At 37.0% G+C, this 17,448-nt stretch overlaps 1 protein-coding gene across 14 annotated transcripts in view; it reads left to right on the top strand.

Annotated features, from left to right (window-relative positions):
* Window positions 1-17,448, top strand: part of celf5a (cugbp, Elav-like family member 5a) — a 218,230-nt gene that overhangs the window by 186,010 nt on the left and 14,772 nt on the right. For 10 of the 14 annotated variants that reach the window (XM_082138855.1, XM_082138861.1, XM_082138856.1 and 7 more), the window contains exon 7: window positions 6,850-7,015. In XM_082138855.1, coding sequence (XP_081994981.1) covers window positions 6,850-7,015 — 166 coding nt within the window. The remainder of the gene's footprint in view (window positions 1-6,849; window positions 7,016-17,448) is intronic. The other 4 variants (XM_082138854.1, XM_082138853.1, XM_082138851.1 and 1 more) reach the window with 1 other exon arrangement.

Below are 17,448 nucleotides of genomic sequence, written 5' to 3'. Positions count from 1 at the left end.
AATATCAGATGCGGCCCCGTCCTCATCTCTGGAGTGTGGGGAGGGGGGTGACATAAACACGCCATGAAAGCGAGAAACATTAATTTTCTTTCAGACGCTCTTGTCAATACAAGCCGAACAGCTTTTATCTGTCTTTTTCTCCCGCTGCCTCGTGTTTGATCTTTTTCCTTTTTCTAAGCGGAGCCATCTTCATTTTCGGCTTTTTTTCTCTCTTTTTTTTTTTTGGAAGATGAATAAAAGCGCGGCTGTTGATGGAAAGCCAGAAAGATCTCTTTTACTTGACGCCAATCACCAGAGACGGTGCATTAGATTAATATGACGCACAAATTGCTTGAAAGCACTTCAGAATGTTCTGAAGCCAACATTAATGAGGGGAATGTTTGTCTGGGTTTTTGGGGAGGAGGGCGCTGAGGAGGGGGGCACATGCTTTGCTATTGACCTACATTGCCCCCTGTTGTTGGGAAATATAATAGTGTTTGATATTCGAAGAGCGTTAAAAGTATTTGTTTCTTTTTTAGGCATCTGTTTCAAACAGCATTGTAGTTTTAATGCGTCGTTTGTAAAAAAAAAAAAAAATCTTATGTACCATCAAAAAAAAAAAGCAAAATGATTGATGTGTTATTTTGAAATATAGAATCTCACCCCTCGTTTCTCAGCAGAACTTTGTATGCTTCACTTGAAATGTCTTTTTAGGTGTAAATGGACACTTTGCAGAAATAGGACTATGTACTATGCATAAAAAACACCCTTTTTGCGCAAAATGTACAAGACTAAAATACATAAATGGAAGCGCACTCAGCGCACCTAAACATATTCTACATGTGCGTAAGTGTAAATGCTTTTAGATATGCAAGATATGTTTATAGAATTCTTGGAAAGTAATTCATGAAGCAAAACAAATACATGTTGCATTCTCAGCATTGCCACAGGGGGCGCTACAGTGGACATTAGTGCAAAACTAACTACGTACCATATTCATAATTGATTTTTGCTTCTCAAATTAATGTATCTTGTTTTAAAGATGATCATGAATCATGAATCATTGTGAATGAAGAATCAAGAATCGTGTATTCAAGAATCTTTGATGAATGGAAAGTTTGAAACTGCATTTTTTTTTAAATAGAAATGTCACTTCTGATTAATTGAACCCAATCTTGCATACCCCAGACTTTTAAATTGTAGTTTATCATGGTTTACAGAAAAATATCAAGCAAGAAAAATTGCACTGTAAAAAAAATTAAATAATGTTGTTTCAACTTAAAGCTGCAATCCGTAACTTTTTTTGTGTTCAAAATGTACACAATTTAAATAATAAGCAAGTACATCGTGAATCCATTTTCCAAACCATGTTTTTGTCTTATCCTGAATCACTATGGTGCACCTATAATAAGTGTTTATATTCGGACTATTTTAGACTGGTCGGGTCGGCACCACTGCGGAGTAGCCCAGTACCTGCATGACACGTCATAGACATAAACAAAGAGAAGTAGGTCCGGCTGCAATGTTCTTCCACAAGACGCATGCAGTTATTTTTATTAACCGCTAGAGCGCCAAAAGTTATTGACTGCAGCTTAAAAAAAGTAACTGTTCGTGCTGCAGTAACATTTTAAGTTTAGTCAACTCAAATATCCAAGTTGTCACTTAGTACAACTTCACATTTCAAATTGACTCACGTAAAATTTTAAAGCACCACGAACACTTACTTTAAGTTGAAACATCAACTTTTTTACAGTGTTTTCAACATTGATAATAATAAGAAAAGTTTATTTAGCACCAAATCCACATATTCAAATGATTTCGGGAGAATCATGTGACACTGAAGACTGAAGTAATTATGCTGAACATTCGAATAAATTATGTTTTAAAATAGAAAATAGTTATTTTAAATTGTAATAATATTACATTTTTATGATTAATATAAAAAATCTCTAAAAATGTGCATGAGATTTTTTTTTCTGGAAACAAGACAAAATACTGCAAAAAAAAGTGCATTCCAAGAAGGAATGTATGTATGTTAATTAGTACCAAGCATTAAAATCTGCGCTTGCATACTTGCGTAAACTATGTTTCAGGCCTAAAACAAGCTCTGGTACAACCAAAACGATGTTGGCACCATCTCTGAGTTTAGTCTTGAAGATGTGCCTCAGCAAACAGCAGAAAAAGGAGCGAAGCCGTTTTCAGGCAATCTTACAGGGCCAGGGACCTTAATAACCAGGGTCCTCGCATTCAGCTCACTCCATTTCTCGTCTCTCTATAAATATCTCTCCAGTCATCCCGCCATTCTCTGTGCGCTGCAGCAGGGCCAGACTGACTGTAAGGGGTCATGTGTGATGCAGGCAGAGGTGGGCAGAGACACAGAGCAGCTCTGGGTAGATAATTGCCAAGTGATAAAGAGGTGATTGCCTGGTGGCTCCGAGGGAGACTAATGCCACCGGCAAGCCATAAAAAAACCCACATGCCTGACTCTAAACGAACGCCGTGGCCCGGACAACTTCTTCCCGTGGCCGCTTCTGTTTTTTTCTCCATTTTGAAGGAAGAAAAGGTTACGACCTCAGTGATGAAGACTTCGCTGAAGGCAATTTGGTGCCTTTTGCTTGCGCTTGAATGCTTCCTTTCTATTCAGGATGCTGGGTAATGTTTTGGTTTCTGAAATGTTCAGGGATAGTTCACCCAGTTGAATTGTTATAATTATTTGTAATTATGTAATTATTTATAATTATTATTTCACCTTCATGTCGTTCCAAACTTGTGTGATTTTATTTTACGCAGTTCTTCTTAGTAGCATGTGGAGACCATGGCTGTCAAGACTTAAAACTACACACACAAAAAAAAAGCCTTTATGTTAGTAAATTTAATCAATTAAATTCAGTGTATACATAAAAAATCTTGGTCACCATTCACTTTCATTGTATGGAATATTTTCATTGTATATACAAAATCACCATAAAATCACAGTAAAAGTGCATTGCGCTATATTCCAAGTCTTCGAAAGTCGTATAACACCTTTATGTTAGTAAGTTTTGAACATGTAATTCAGTTTTTAAACACTGAAAATCTTGGTCGCCATTTTCTTTCATTGTACGGAATATATTCATCGAAAACACGAAAACGCCATAAAATTTGATCATACATTCTTGCGCTAAACATTAAAAATTTTGGTCACCATTCAATTTCATTGTATTGAATGGATCAGCTAGCATTCTGCTAAACGTCTTTTATATTCTACGCATGAAATAAAGGGTTTAGAATGACAGGTGAGTGAATGATGACAAAATGTTACATTTTGTCTGAACTATGCCTTTAAATGAGAATAACAGAGATAACACAAGAGATGTTTTTTTAATAGTCTCATTCGACCGCCGACAGCCGAAGGGCCTTGTTTTTCTTTTCTTTTTTTCCCCTCTTCTCCCCTCCACCTCCTCCAAGAACAAATTGATGTTGCTCACTTCTCCCCAACATAATTACATGCTTGGGCCTCCAATTTTCTGTTTTAATTCCTAAAGAGCAGAACTGAATGCCACATCGTTATCTGAGGCAATCTGGTGGCAGCCATGAAAGGCGACATTATCCGAGCCGTTCATGGAGGGAAATTACAATATGGAAGTCTTCAACTCACCGCACTATGCTCTGCCCAAAGCCTGTCCCTCTGGCTTTTAAAGGGCATTAGTAAACTGTCACCCGGCTAGAGCCAGCCAGCTTAACTCTGACTCCCCATTCAAGCAGGAAGGAAGAGATGGGCACAAAAGTGTCTGATTACTGTGGCATGGCTATTACATGGCGGAGAGAGACCAGACTGTCTTGAAGGTTGACAAATGCATTAAACCGGTGGTCCGTGACGCATTTTTAACTTCCAAAATTCTTGCAAACTCACCTACGTGACAATTTAGCAACACATTTCAGGCGGCGAAATGCGTTTTATACATATATTTGAAGGATTTGAAAAAATCCTTAAAACAAGAGACATTTCCTCAAGAAACAACACTGCATACGATACGATAGTTTGATTTCATATTTTATTAATCTAAGATTATACTGTTTTCATAAATTATTATAAATGTATTCGTTTTTATAGACTATGGGCCCTATTTTAACGATCTGAAACGCAAGTGTCAAGCGCAAAGCGCAAGTAACTTTGTGGGCGGGTCTCGGCGCTGTTGCTATTTTCCCGGCGGGATAAATGACTCTTGCGCCAGGCGCAAATCTAAAATGGGTTGGTCTGAAGTAGCTTCATTATTCATAGGTGTGGTTTGGGAGTAACGTGAAATAAACCAATCAGAGCGTCATCTCACTTTTTCCATAGCGGATTGCTATTGTAACGGCGGGCGGATTTGCCAGGCGCGCGCCAGGAGCGGTTCACAGCCGAGGAGAGCAACGCTCTCGTCACGGCCGTAAAAGAGAGAAGTTACATTGAATGGAGAAACCCACCCAAATTAACTTCGGTTAAACAGGCGTATGATAATTTGGGTAAATGTGTAAGCTAGATGTATGCTTTTATAATAAATTGTCTATCTATCTATCTATCTATCTATCTATCGTAATAATGTATGATTTGCAAAAATGAAAACTGCTGCTTCTGTGTAGATGAGAGAATCAAAGTGCATGCGCGTTGTGCACACGCTACATTGATTATGGCCAAGCATGCGCCCTTAAAATAGCATATGAATAACATGCGCAACGCGCCACTGACTTTAAACTATTTTTTCCTGGTTAGTGGCGCAATTGTTTTCTTAACCTGCAAAATAGCATGAAGGAACGTTTGCGCCGGAACACGCCTCCTCTTTGCGCTGAACCGCCCAGGGAGCGCAAGTGTATTTCCTAACTTACCGACGTGCTTCTGTGGAGGGAAAAGTCCGCTTTGCGCGGGTGCAAAATAGGAATGATACATGCGTCGGTGTACAAAGTCACTTGCGCTGGGTGCAAGATAGGGCCCATTATCTTGAAAATACGTTTTTTAAATTTATTTAAAACAAGTGAAAAAATCTGCCAGTGTAGTAAGACAAAATGCACTTGTGTTAAAGATAGATTCTATGAAATATTTTTATTTATTTATTTATTTAAGCTGAATATTTAATATAGGTCTAACCTATGACTGCAAAAAATATCTGTACATTTTTTTATTTTTTTAAATGTGAATACCTCTGAATTAAAATGTTCCCATTGTACGATTGTTAAACAATGCCGAGTTTTTTAGTTTATTTAGCATATTTGTGCTGAATTTTTACATTTACCTTACATTATTACCTGTAGGATGATAGATGATCCTCAGCAGTTTGTTGATGGAATTATGCAAATGAAAGGAGGAGTTTATAGATAATAGTGCAGTTGAGGCTTATAGATTTGTTTTGTGGGTGGACGGCATCTTTCAGGCTCAGTGACAAGGCCGATGAGAGAAAATGAATGCTTTTCTACTATCTAGGGATAAAACACCGGCAGAGAGCAAAGCACCATGTGCCTACATGAACCATATCATCCTCAGCATTCAAATGAAGAGAGGAAGCTTGATGATTATTGTATGAGGTTGCATCTTACTTTTGGCCTCTTCAGGGACTAAATGCTGTGATGTACAGGAATTCTGTTTGATTAGTTGTAGTATTCTTTTGCAGGACGGGAATAGTTTGGTGTCTACCACGTTTTTCAGAAATATTGTTCTTGCTAATAGACTTTAGTTGAAAATGCGTCTTTACACAAATTTCCAGTGGATATAACTTGTGAAACGCCATTCATAACCCATTTTACTTCTGTAATGTGACGTATTTCCAAGTGAAAAAGAATATTGTGACCCTGGACCACAAAACCAGTCACATGGGTACATTTTTTAAATAGAGATTTATACATCATATAGAATAACTAAGCTTTCCATTGATGAATGGTTTGTTAGGATAGGACAATATTTGGCCGAGATACAACTATTGAAAATCTGGAATCTGAGGGTGCAAACAAATCGAAACATTGAGAAAATCGCCTTTAAAGTTGTCCATTTATGTTCGCGATTGTGCTGCATTCACTCACAAAAATAAATGTTTTATATATTTACGGTAGGAAATTTACAAAATACCTTCCTGGAACCTGATCTTTACTTAATATCCTAATGATTTTTGGCATAAAAGAAAGATCGATAATTTTGACTCATACAATGTATTTTTGGCCATTGCCACAAATATACCCGTGCTACTTGTTGATCCAGGGTCACATATGACAAGAATATGAGATTATTTTAAATGTATGTATTAGTTTTTTCATTGTTCCATATTCCTGAATATCCATTGCCAGCCTCATTTTCATTCCCAACTAATTAAATATTGGTCAAATTATTAGCAGAGGCGAGACATACAAACACGTTTCTTGTGTACGATGCGTGAAAACTAGAATTTATGCATGAGGTCTGGATCTAAGAATATCTGCCTCAATGTAACTGTGATATATTCAGCCTTGATGGCTGTCACGTCATAAAGGAAAATGCGGGGGGAAGAAGTTTCGCTGTCAAGGCCATGAAGAAAGCATTACCTTAAAGTTTGAAAGGGAAAAAATGAATACAATTCAATTTTTCCTACTCCGAACTCCCAGGTCCCTTAAGGACTACAATAATATGTGCGTCGATCCCTCTATTAGAATGAGCCAGACCGACAGCTATTGAAATGTTTCAAGGGGGCTTGTGACAGCCCTCTGACTGGGAAGATGGACGCTTTCACTAAACATAGGTTGACACATTTTTCTCTTTTTCCGCTCTACTTTCTCCTCTACTCTGCGAAGCACTGCCTATCCATCATGCCCCCATGTAGCCTGTGTGCTTCTAGTAACTTTTCTCTCTCTCTTTTTCTCTTTCTGCTTTGTGTTTCCTCTATCCGGCAGCTGATGCAACAGCAGGCGGCCCTCATGGCTGCCAGTCACGGAGGCTACCTGGCGCCCAGCGTGGCCTTTCCCACCACCCAGATCCACCAGATGGGGGCACTCAATATCAACAGTCTGCCGCCCACTCCCATGACCCCGGTGTCGGGTGAGTTTCATCAGACACTGGGTGAGCAACAGCGCTTCATTACCTCTCTTACGGGATGGGGTCGTTCTTACAGCATTATGTTAACTGGACCGCACACAGTCAGTTCACAAGATTACATAGGGAAGAGCCGGGACAGTTGAAACACTTTTCAGATAAATGTTGTTTCCTAAGATAAGGTTACAGATAGATTTTTAAAATTTGTTGTGATCAACAACTCACATATGTGTTCTCTTACTATCATGTGTTATTCGGTACAAATATAGAATGATTTAACAAAAATGTGACTTTGAACGGCAGTTGTGCTTTGTTTCAATCGCCCCGCCTGAGCGGGGTGGGACGGTTGAAACATAACAGTTTAAACGGCAACTATTCATCTAATGCTTGTTTTTGTGAACAATACCTGACAAGTAACTTATGTACATATTGTTACAAACATATTTTGTAATTTATTTTAATTTAAAGGTTCATATTAACCATTTTTGTTCTGTCGCCCAATAAACAATAGGCGATAAGCCTATGCACATTTTGTAATCTTTCTAATAGGCTATTTTGAGGATGACAGACAAATCTGTTTACAATTAATTTTGTTACATTTCTTCCTCGAGTCATATTGAGTGTTTGCTAGTTGAATAGCCTGTTAAAATGAAGAAAACAAGGTCAACCAGAAGACGATAAATGAAATTTATTGAAGATTGGACAATTGATGATTATTGAAGAGATAACATGTGTTGCGTAATTGAAAATGAATTTGCATTAAAAGAAACACAAGTCTAGGAACAGTATATGAATCTATGAACAGTATAGGCTATGACCAGGTTTAACTGGCAGGAGGCACGGTCGGGGTCCCGACAGCGCCTCCTGTCATTTAAACCTCTTTTGCCCTTAAACTAAAAAACTCTGATAATGCACACTTAAGGATGTGTTTCAGTACTAATACACCTGCCGTATTATCATTACAATAGTACATGAAACAATAAATACAACTTGTCAGTCCAAAAAAAGTTCAGCCCGAAAGAATTCACTTACCGCACTCAAAAAAAGCTTTGCGGCTTTAACTCCAAAACGGCACGACGTAAAGAAGAAATGTTTTCGCGGGTATGGTAGGCATTGCGTGCTGTACGTGCTAACGAAATTTGACGTACTTGACGTGAGTGGTTTTCAAGGAAATCTCAGTGTTTCATCCGTCCTGCGTTTCAATCATCCCGGCTCTCCCCTATACTTTAAAAGTACAATTTTAGCTGGACTAAAGCAATAATTTATCTGTAGAGCGACCACAAATTATTTTGGTGCACCTATAAAATACAATTGTAGCTCAGCTTCACCCAGCACGTGTACATGCCCCGCGTTGTGCGCCAACTCTAAAAAAAAAAAGAGTTTTTTTAAGTTGCCAGGCACTGCCAGCAGTTATGATCATTTTCACAAAAATAACCAAAAGAAAGAACAAACCCTCTGCTTTTAAACAAAATAACACATTTATTCTAGCTTCATGCATTCTTTTTTTTTATCAACACTTCAATGTGTGTAAATTTAATTTAAAAAAGCAACATTTTAAGCAAAAAGCTGAGAAAATTTGTTTTTTGTCAAAGACTACGTCCAGATCGGATTCAGAACGATGGCCAAAACATAGACGTAGTAGATCGAGTCCATCAACACCCCTTCCAGTCCTTCACAGTCCTATACCTCGCCTTGGGTCGACATTTCATTCGGTAACATTAGGCATAATTAGGCATAATGTTGATGACGACGTTATTTTACATAAGCATCTACTTACATAAGAAATCGCTTGTCTTTTGATCTGGAGATTCAGTACTCTTTCAGAAGTTGTGCGCCCCCTACCGTATAACAGTAAAAACACGGATAGACGGAAATTGATGTCAATGGCGGAGTAGCATTGTCTCATAAATGACGGAAATTTCCATCAATGGCGGGGAAAAAGTTAATGTATCAAATATCCAACTGTGCATTTGTCATGTATCCTTGGACGACTGTTAGACTACTTAAAAACCTGCTGTAGTTTCAGTGTAACTACGCATTTAAACGTAGTCGTGTTCTGTTTGTTTTCGGCTTATTTAGAAGTCAGTACGTATAACTTTTGGATGAACAGAACTGTGCATTTAAACGTGAACTTGTGGTCCTTCACGTGGTTTTCATCGTGTTAAGACAACAAACGTTACTTCTGGATTGACAAAAACTAGGCTATACAAAATTTCCCAAATGTCTTCAGTTTTTCGTGCAACCTTTTGCGTTAAACTTAGCGGAAGTGTGAATAGCCTTTGAGGTTTAATTCTGATGCCATTTAAAAAAAAAAAAAATGAGTTATAAACTATTTCAGAAAAAAAAATGCTAAACTACATAACCTTTCTAACATTTCTTGCCCTGATTTTAAGCAAATCCCATCTCATGTCACACTTTACCTTTCAAAAACACAAATGCTGAGTTTTCCTAAATGGCACTCGCGTCAGAATTTCAGATTGTACGTTTTAGCCGTCTTAGGAAAGCTTTGATAATTAGGACACACGACTGCTCTGATTGTCTTTCCCAACGCCCCGTTATCATATAATCTAAACAAACAATGAGATCTTATTGGATAATGGCCACCTTACGGCATTTGCTTATGCAGCAGTATTGCACTTTTCCAATCTCTTCGGAAAACATGCCACCCAGTGAATTATGCTCAGCTTTAACAAAGCTCATTCCTCTTTTGTCAACAGCACTGCTGTACCAATTTACACTGTACACCACGACACCGGACAATATCATTTGTCATTCCCGGTAAAGCGCATAGTTTGGCAACATATGAGTAGCTTGCAGCTAACTGACCAGATGATTTCAAAGCACATTATTAGTTTTGTGGCTAATTGACTGACCGTGGAATGGCCAAACGCTTGCGCTCTCATGCAAAGTTAAAACACAAGCTTTATTACCTGAGGGGCTGGAACAGCAAGGCGCTCCCAATGGCATCACATATAGATTTAATACGGTTCCATCTTTTACAAGCCGCCATCCAGTCCCATAAAAGCCTCGTCCAATTAAAGCTCCAGAGCTGTCAAGCCACACTCCTCCTCTACGAGGCTGAGGTTATCCATGTGTGGCATAACATGCAGATGTACTCACTTGCTACTTCAAATATTAAGTCAGACAGACAGGACGGTTTGTCAAATGTTTTGTCAAGACACTCGCAATGCAATACATGCGCTTTTTCCATCACGGATCATCCATCTCGCGCTGCATGTTTGTTTTATCATCACCCATTGTATTAGCAATCCTGAAATTCACTGGACTGCAGGACTGCAACTGTTTATATTATAGAATAAATTTTTTCTTTGGTATGAATGCGAATGCTTACCAAAATGACTGAGGTGCTACCATGGTACAGTTATAGCATCAGATGTCAATATTATGGTACTTTGATATGCATAATAGTATAGATATATAGTATGTAAATACCACCAGCAGCCATGTCACCCTGTAGCCCAAGACCGGTTGCCCACTGAAGCTAAGCAGGGCTGAGCCTGGTTAGTACCTGGATGGGAGACCTCCTGAGAAAAACCAGGTTGCTGCTGGAAGAGGTGTTAGTGAGGCCAGCAGGGGGCGCTCACCCTGTGGTCTGTGTGGGTCCTAACACCCCAGTATAGTGATGGGGACACTATACTGTCAAAGAGCACCGTCCTTCGGATGAAACGTTAAACCGAGGTCCTGACTCTCTGTGGTCATTAAAAATCCCAGGATGTCTTTCGAAAGAGTAGGGGTGTATTTAATAGTATTTAGATTTTACTTCTAATATGTCCAAAGCATATTATTTCCATGGTATATTGTATGTGTTAAAAACATGGTACTGTATTACCATGGCAAAATGCCCATGAAACCACTGTAATGCCATGGTAAAAATCACAAAACATGGTATTACCATGGTAAATGCTCATGAAACCGTGATATTACCATGGTAAACATCACAAAACATGGTATTACCATGGTAAATGCTCATGAAACCGTGATATTACCATGGTAAACATCACAAAACATGGTATTACCATGGTAAATGCTCATGAAACCGTGATATTACCATGGTAAATGTCACAAAAACATGGTATGACCATGGCAAATGTCCATGAAACCATGTTAATTCCATGGTAAATGTCAAAAAACAACAACATGGTATTACCCTGGCAAAATGTCCATGAAACCACGGTAAGGCCATGGTAAATGTCACAAAGCATGGTGTTATCATGGAAAATGCTTATGAAACCATGATATTACCATGGCAAATGTCACAAATACATGGTATGACCATGGCAAATGTCCATGAATCCACAATATTTCAATGGTAAATGTAAAAAAAAAACAAAAAAAAACATGGTGTTACCAAGGCAAATGTCCATAAAACCATAGTAATGCCATGGTAAACATCACAAAACCAGGTATTACCATGTAAATGCTCATGAAACCATGATATTACCATGGCAAATGTCCATGAAGCTATGTTAATACCATGGTAAATGTCACAAAACATAGTTTTACAATGGCAAATGTCTATGAAACAGTATGTCTCACACAAACATAGGATTACCATGAAAAATTCCAATGAATCATGGTAATCACCTGGTATAAGTTCATGGTTTTTAGACATGGTACCATGGTTCTAGCATGGTATTTTGGTATTTTACTAATGTGTTTTTTTCTGAACTAAAAACACAAAACAAAATTACTAAAAATAATAATACAAAAATAACTATATTAATAAAAACTATAATAGTATCTCATTTATACTAAAATAACACTGGTACTATTGTTTTCTTTTTCTTCTTTTGGACATGCACCTTAGTATTCTTGTAAGTACCTTTGCTGTACGATGTAAATACCAAGTGTTAAGTCTCCATGAAACCTTGATTTAACCACGCTTTTTTTTTTTTTTTCATTCCTCGCAAAAATGATCCATCTCCGTGTAAAACAACCACTCTCTTATGTTTGGATTGTATCCTCTTTGACTGGGATCAATGTCATATTACCATGCAATACAGCTGCTGGGGTGAATTGGCCTCTCGTACACTGACTTAATTGAAAGAGACTGTCGGATCTCCTGTGGGCGCGAGATGTCCTGAAATATGCGCAGCGTTGGACACGCTCCTGTATGCGCGCGTGAGCTCTGCTCTTCTGATTGCCTTCCATTATTGAACCTATTGGAATCTGTTGCATTATTAATCCTGGGCGAGAAAGCGCGGCTGGCGTTAAAAATATTCCAAGGACTACAATAAATAAGATATTCATAACGTTTTTTTTTTCTCGTTCATTCATTCATTCATTCATTTGCATCTCCCTGACAGGCACAGCACCTCTGGTTTATTCAATACATCTGCCTCTGCGCACACACTCGCTCTGATTGGTTGTGACTTGTGTATAACGCATTGTGGAAGCACGGACTATACTGGAATCTGGTTCGATATTAAGAGCTAATGTTGCCGGAGAAATATTGCGTGCCGCCTTGAATAAACAGAATAAATGTTTTTGGATCAGGCTTTAAAATTGAAAACAAAAGCCTTCTTCCATCTTTCCATCATGAAGTGGTTTTTAGGGAATCGTGCTGCAATCTGAAGACATCTGGCGAGAGTACAATTGAACGGCAGAACAGCTGTCACATCATCTGAGGCCGCTTTCAGATTTCCATCTTTTAGTTAATGCACAAGCGTGGAATATTATTAGAGCGAAATATCCTCTGTGTTAGAAATAACATTGACTTGAAGTCACAAAGTATTAGCAGAACATCTCATTGTGCTCAGATGGAGGTACAGATAAAATATTTGCGAAACTGGATTATAAAATAGACGACATCTGGTAAATATTATTATGATATGGACCACAATGAGCCATTTTAACACATTGTGTAGTGTATAAACAATATCATGACTGACATGACTGATTCATTCAAGGTTGTTTCAGTTAGATTCGGATTCAATATGGATTCTTTTTGGAATATTGCAGTTATAATGTCAGCAGGCCCAATAAAGTATCGCTGTGTTAAGTATTATCAAAAATATTCTTATGAGTAATATTATTTTACTTATTAGATTTCTTATCAAGCCCACATTATTGTTAGTAATTGTAACAATTGTTAGTATTAATAGTAGTAGTAATTATAATAACATATTTTGCATTATTATATTTTATTATTATTTATTTATTTTGATAAATTCAATGAATTTCACACATTTAAAAAAATGTAATATGAGATTTAAAAAAAATATAAAAAATTTACTCTGACATGCACATTTAAAAAAAGTACATTAACACCGTTTAATATTAAGCATATATGATTGATTGATTATTAATAATAATGTTATTATATTATTTCAATAAATTATATGAATTTCATAAATTTTCTAAAATTGTAACTTACAATTTTTTAAACTTTAAACTTTTTTTTTAAAATGTGAAATCAATTTGTTATTTCTGTACATTAACACGGTTTATTATTAAGCATTTAATAATAACTATATAGTTTAAGGTACTGACAGAACAATGGTAAAGTGATAGTATCAGTAGATTATACTATATATACCATGATACTGAATGATTATCTTATTCATATACATGGTATTTACTCAGTACCCCAAGGTAATTCAGAGAATACCATGTTACAATGTCAAAAAAATTTGGTCCGCAAAATAACAAAAAGTAAATGGTATTTACAATGAAGAGGATTTGATATGACATTAGTGCAACAACACTATATGTGGCTTCAATATCCGGAGTAACCTAGAAACCTGTGCATCGTCATCCGGAGGTAACGTGGTGACGTCCCGAGGTGCATGCAGCGTTTAGGAGAGCAACAGAGGGGTTAAGAGCGCTCGCTGAAAACAATGGCGCAGCCGCTCTATTAACAGATGTAAAGCACTTAAGCGCGATGGTGCGTACAAGCTCAGCCAGATGGCGCCCTCTATTAGAGGATGTATCGCTACCGTGATGCATGGTGATGTTTTCCCCGGTTTTGTTTCTTTTTTATAAGAGTAATGTTCAGCAGGTGCAAGCTCTTGAGCTACAAAGTGCTCCAAGTCGACGGCATGACAGTCTAATTGTCAGCGGCGGGATTAAATGGCTTGAAACTGTGCAGCCAGACTGGTCGCGTAATTCGTCTCTGCCCTGAAGTTTGTACCTTGACACGGGCTTGATGGGTTTCGCAAAACCCCCGTCCTTTTTTTTTTCTCGGTTTAAATGGAGATGTGTCACGGACAGATGAGAGGCTACACTTTGGTTAAGCATATGTCGGATGTTTCTGTTGTGTTTAAAGCCCCGGACGAAGTTAATGAGGTGTCAGATGCAGTATTTGCGAGCCATCCGAAAGGCGCGGGACATGATGGGGACGGTTGAGTTCACCTTGTGTGCCTTCAGGGTCATAAAACCCATTGACTTTGTTCTCTGTCTCACGGGGGCCGCGAAATCGAGATTGTGCTCGTACCAAAGCCTGAAAGCGTTTCAAACGGAGCAGCTGCACAAGTTGTGTCACATCCTGGTGCCTTTATAGATGCTGTTTTTTCTGTTTTAAAGAAGACACTGGTTGTAAAACCACGATGTTTATGAATATTTTGTTTGGTAAAGTACCTGAAATGAATGTTTAGAGGCCTACAGCTGCATTGACGTCTATTTAAGACTTGGTAACAAGCTAAAGCATTCTTAAAAGTTACATTAGACTACATTGAAGATCATTTGGAGACATTCATTTGCTAAATGAGCTGTTCTAATACCTTTTAAAATGGTTAAAGACTAAAACCCACTGTTGCATTTCTGCAGCATTTGGATGAAATAGTCTCGTATGTAAACTGATTTATATTTCTTTTGGTATGTTGCCATTTTTCTGTCTCCAAACGTGAGAAAAACTTAATGCAAAACAGTCCCGAATGGTGTCAATTTTTTCCCGTTGAACACAAAATGAGACGTTTAGCAGAATGTTCACGCTGCTCTTTGGAAGTGAATGGGGACTGGAGCTGTCGAGCTCCAAACAAAATGAACATAGAAGCACTATGATTTTTAGTTTAATGGAGGAAAAGTCATACAGGTTTGGAACGACATGAAGACTAGTAAAAAAAAAAAAGTAAATTGTGGTCAAGTTTATAGGTGTATAGGTTTTGACAAAATTTCAGGAAACTGCCATAAAAGTATATGTAAACTAGCATAAATATTCGGTAACACTTTATTTTGGTTCCTTTTGAACATTCTGTTGACTATTGCATGTCAACTAACTCTCATTAGAGTATTAGTAGACTCTATGCTTAATATCTGCTAACTCTTTATTTTGATGGTCCCCCAACAGACATTCTACTGACTACAAGTATCTTTGCAATTACGTCAACTTATTCTAACCCTAACCCTACCAGTCTACTAACACTTTACTTTACTTTACTTTACTTTACTTTACTTTACTTTACTTTACTAATGAGAGTTAGTAAATATGTAGATGTAACTATACTTATAGTCAACAGAATGTGTTAAAGGGACCATCAAAATAAAGTCAAACTAAATATTCTCATTGCGTTGCACTACACCAGAGCAAACCTCTGCAGGAGTAAATAAACATAAGCCAGCCTCTGTATAAAAAATATGGATGTAATGGGAGTTAGTTATTGTGATTGGTTTGGCTGCACTGCTTACCGATACGGTTCCAGCGTTCCTTGTTGATTTCAGTGTATAATTTGCATAATAAATCCTTTTGGTGCATATGGTAAGCTGTTCCTCATTGTAGTCACCATCGGGTGAAAATCAGCATGATGCACTGAGGGCAGATTGCAGTAATGTAAATCCAATTACACTTCCCTAACATGAAATAACAGTATTTGCAGAATACTCGACATCTCGTGGTGCTCAACAAACTAACGGGTGTGACAGATAAAAAATTTGTTTAATAACAGAAGGATTCATTCTGGACTTTTGGAATTGGATGCCAAAATAGACTCCATCTGGAACAAATTGCTATGATATGGACTACACAGAACCACAAAGGGAAGGATGATACAGTGCGTAATTGGTTCCACACTAAGAATTGCCTTTTGATTCTCTTGATCTGTGAATTACGCATAAAAATGTTTACAGTATAGAATAGTTAACTGATTTACTTGATTTTCTCAACACAGTTTTAGAAACATTATGAACATTAGCTCTATTCCAAAACCTAGTCACATAGTGTACATTGTTTTTATGAAACAATCCCAGAATGCCTATTCAAAATGGTGGATATAGTAAGAGAAATACCAGTTAAAGCATGTTAGTCAACAGTTTATTCAACTTGTGTATGTTACCCATCATTTTTACATAGGTTTCCCACTTTATGTCTGACAGACTTAAAACCACAGAAGATTTGTGTGAATAATACAAACAAGACATGACAGCAGGTTAAATATATCGGAATATAGAATTTAGGGGAACGTTCCTAAAGGAAACAATCTATAAATTGTACACATTAAATATATATTTCATTCAATACCAAAAAAAGTAACCGTTAAATATAGCTAAATCTATTTGAAAGCTAAATCTGTTCTGTAATTTTTTTACCGGAAAATTTAACGTTTTTATTTATTTATTTAATTTCTTACTTTAAGCAAATTTTTGAGATATCAAGCTCAAATTTGGAACACAACTTTATGGATTTGATTTTCTCACAGTTTTATAGTTGAAAACTATATTTTGTGCATTTTTCATAACAGTACATTACAAATTCTGTACGTTTTTTTTGGTTCACTTTTTAAAACTTTTTTCACTTCATCAATAATCTGCCAAGTGTCGTCTTTAAAAAAGAGAACTTAAGTCTGTGCTCCAAAGCATTCAACATTTATGAAAGTTTATGCTCAAAAAGTGAATAAATGGATACTGCATAGATATAATTGAGTACCATAAAATCACCTAAAAATACAAAATATTAAATAAAAATATTATCGTACTAAAATATAGTACATTCATTTCATTGATTTTTTTTTATAAATCTGTCCTTTTGACCACTACGCTCGGAGCACCAGAGGGTTAAATTGTTTTGGTTTGCTTAGCCACTTGCTAACATCAAATTATTTGTCCGTACAGTAAAAATATATCAGAACATAGAGGTTAGGAAAACATTAGGGGAAAACAAAAGGAAATCATCCATAGAACTTCTATGGATACATTTTATTCAGTACCTAAAAGTAATAGTAAAAATAGCTAAATCTAGTTAAAATTGTCTTTGTTAGCTTAGCAACATGCTAACATCAAACTTTACTGAAATCAATCGCATTATTTGTGTGGAAAAATGAATGAAAAAAATGCAATGTCTAGATTTTTCTTCAGAACTTTATGTAACTTGAGAATCATGTTATTTTAAAGGCTGTATCATGCACACAACTTTAAAAACAAACGTAGCAAACATGTCCGTCTAGCGCATGTTTACATAGTGAACAATTGAAAAGCAGTGCAGTGGAATTCAACAACACTATCTGTAT

This window comes from Leuciscus leuciscus, assembly GCF_965113295.1.
Source record: "Leuciscus leuciscus genome assembly, chromosome: 15".
In the NCBI taxonomy this organism is placed as follows: domain Eukaryota; kingdom Metazoa; phylum Chordata; class Actinopteri; order Cypriniformes; family Leuciscidae; genus Leuciscus; species Leuciscus leuciscus.
The sequence above is the reverse complement of the archived record's forward strand: the minus strand, read 5'-3'. Positions and strand labels throughout refer to the sequence as shown.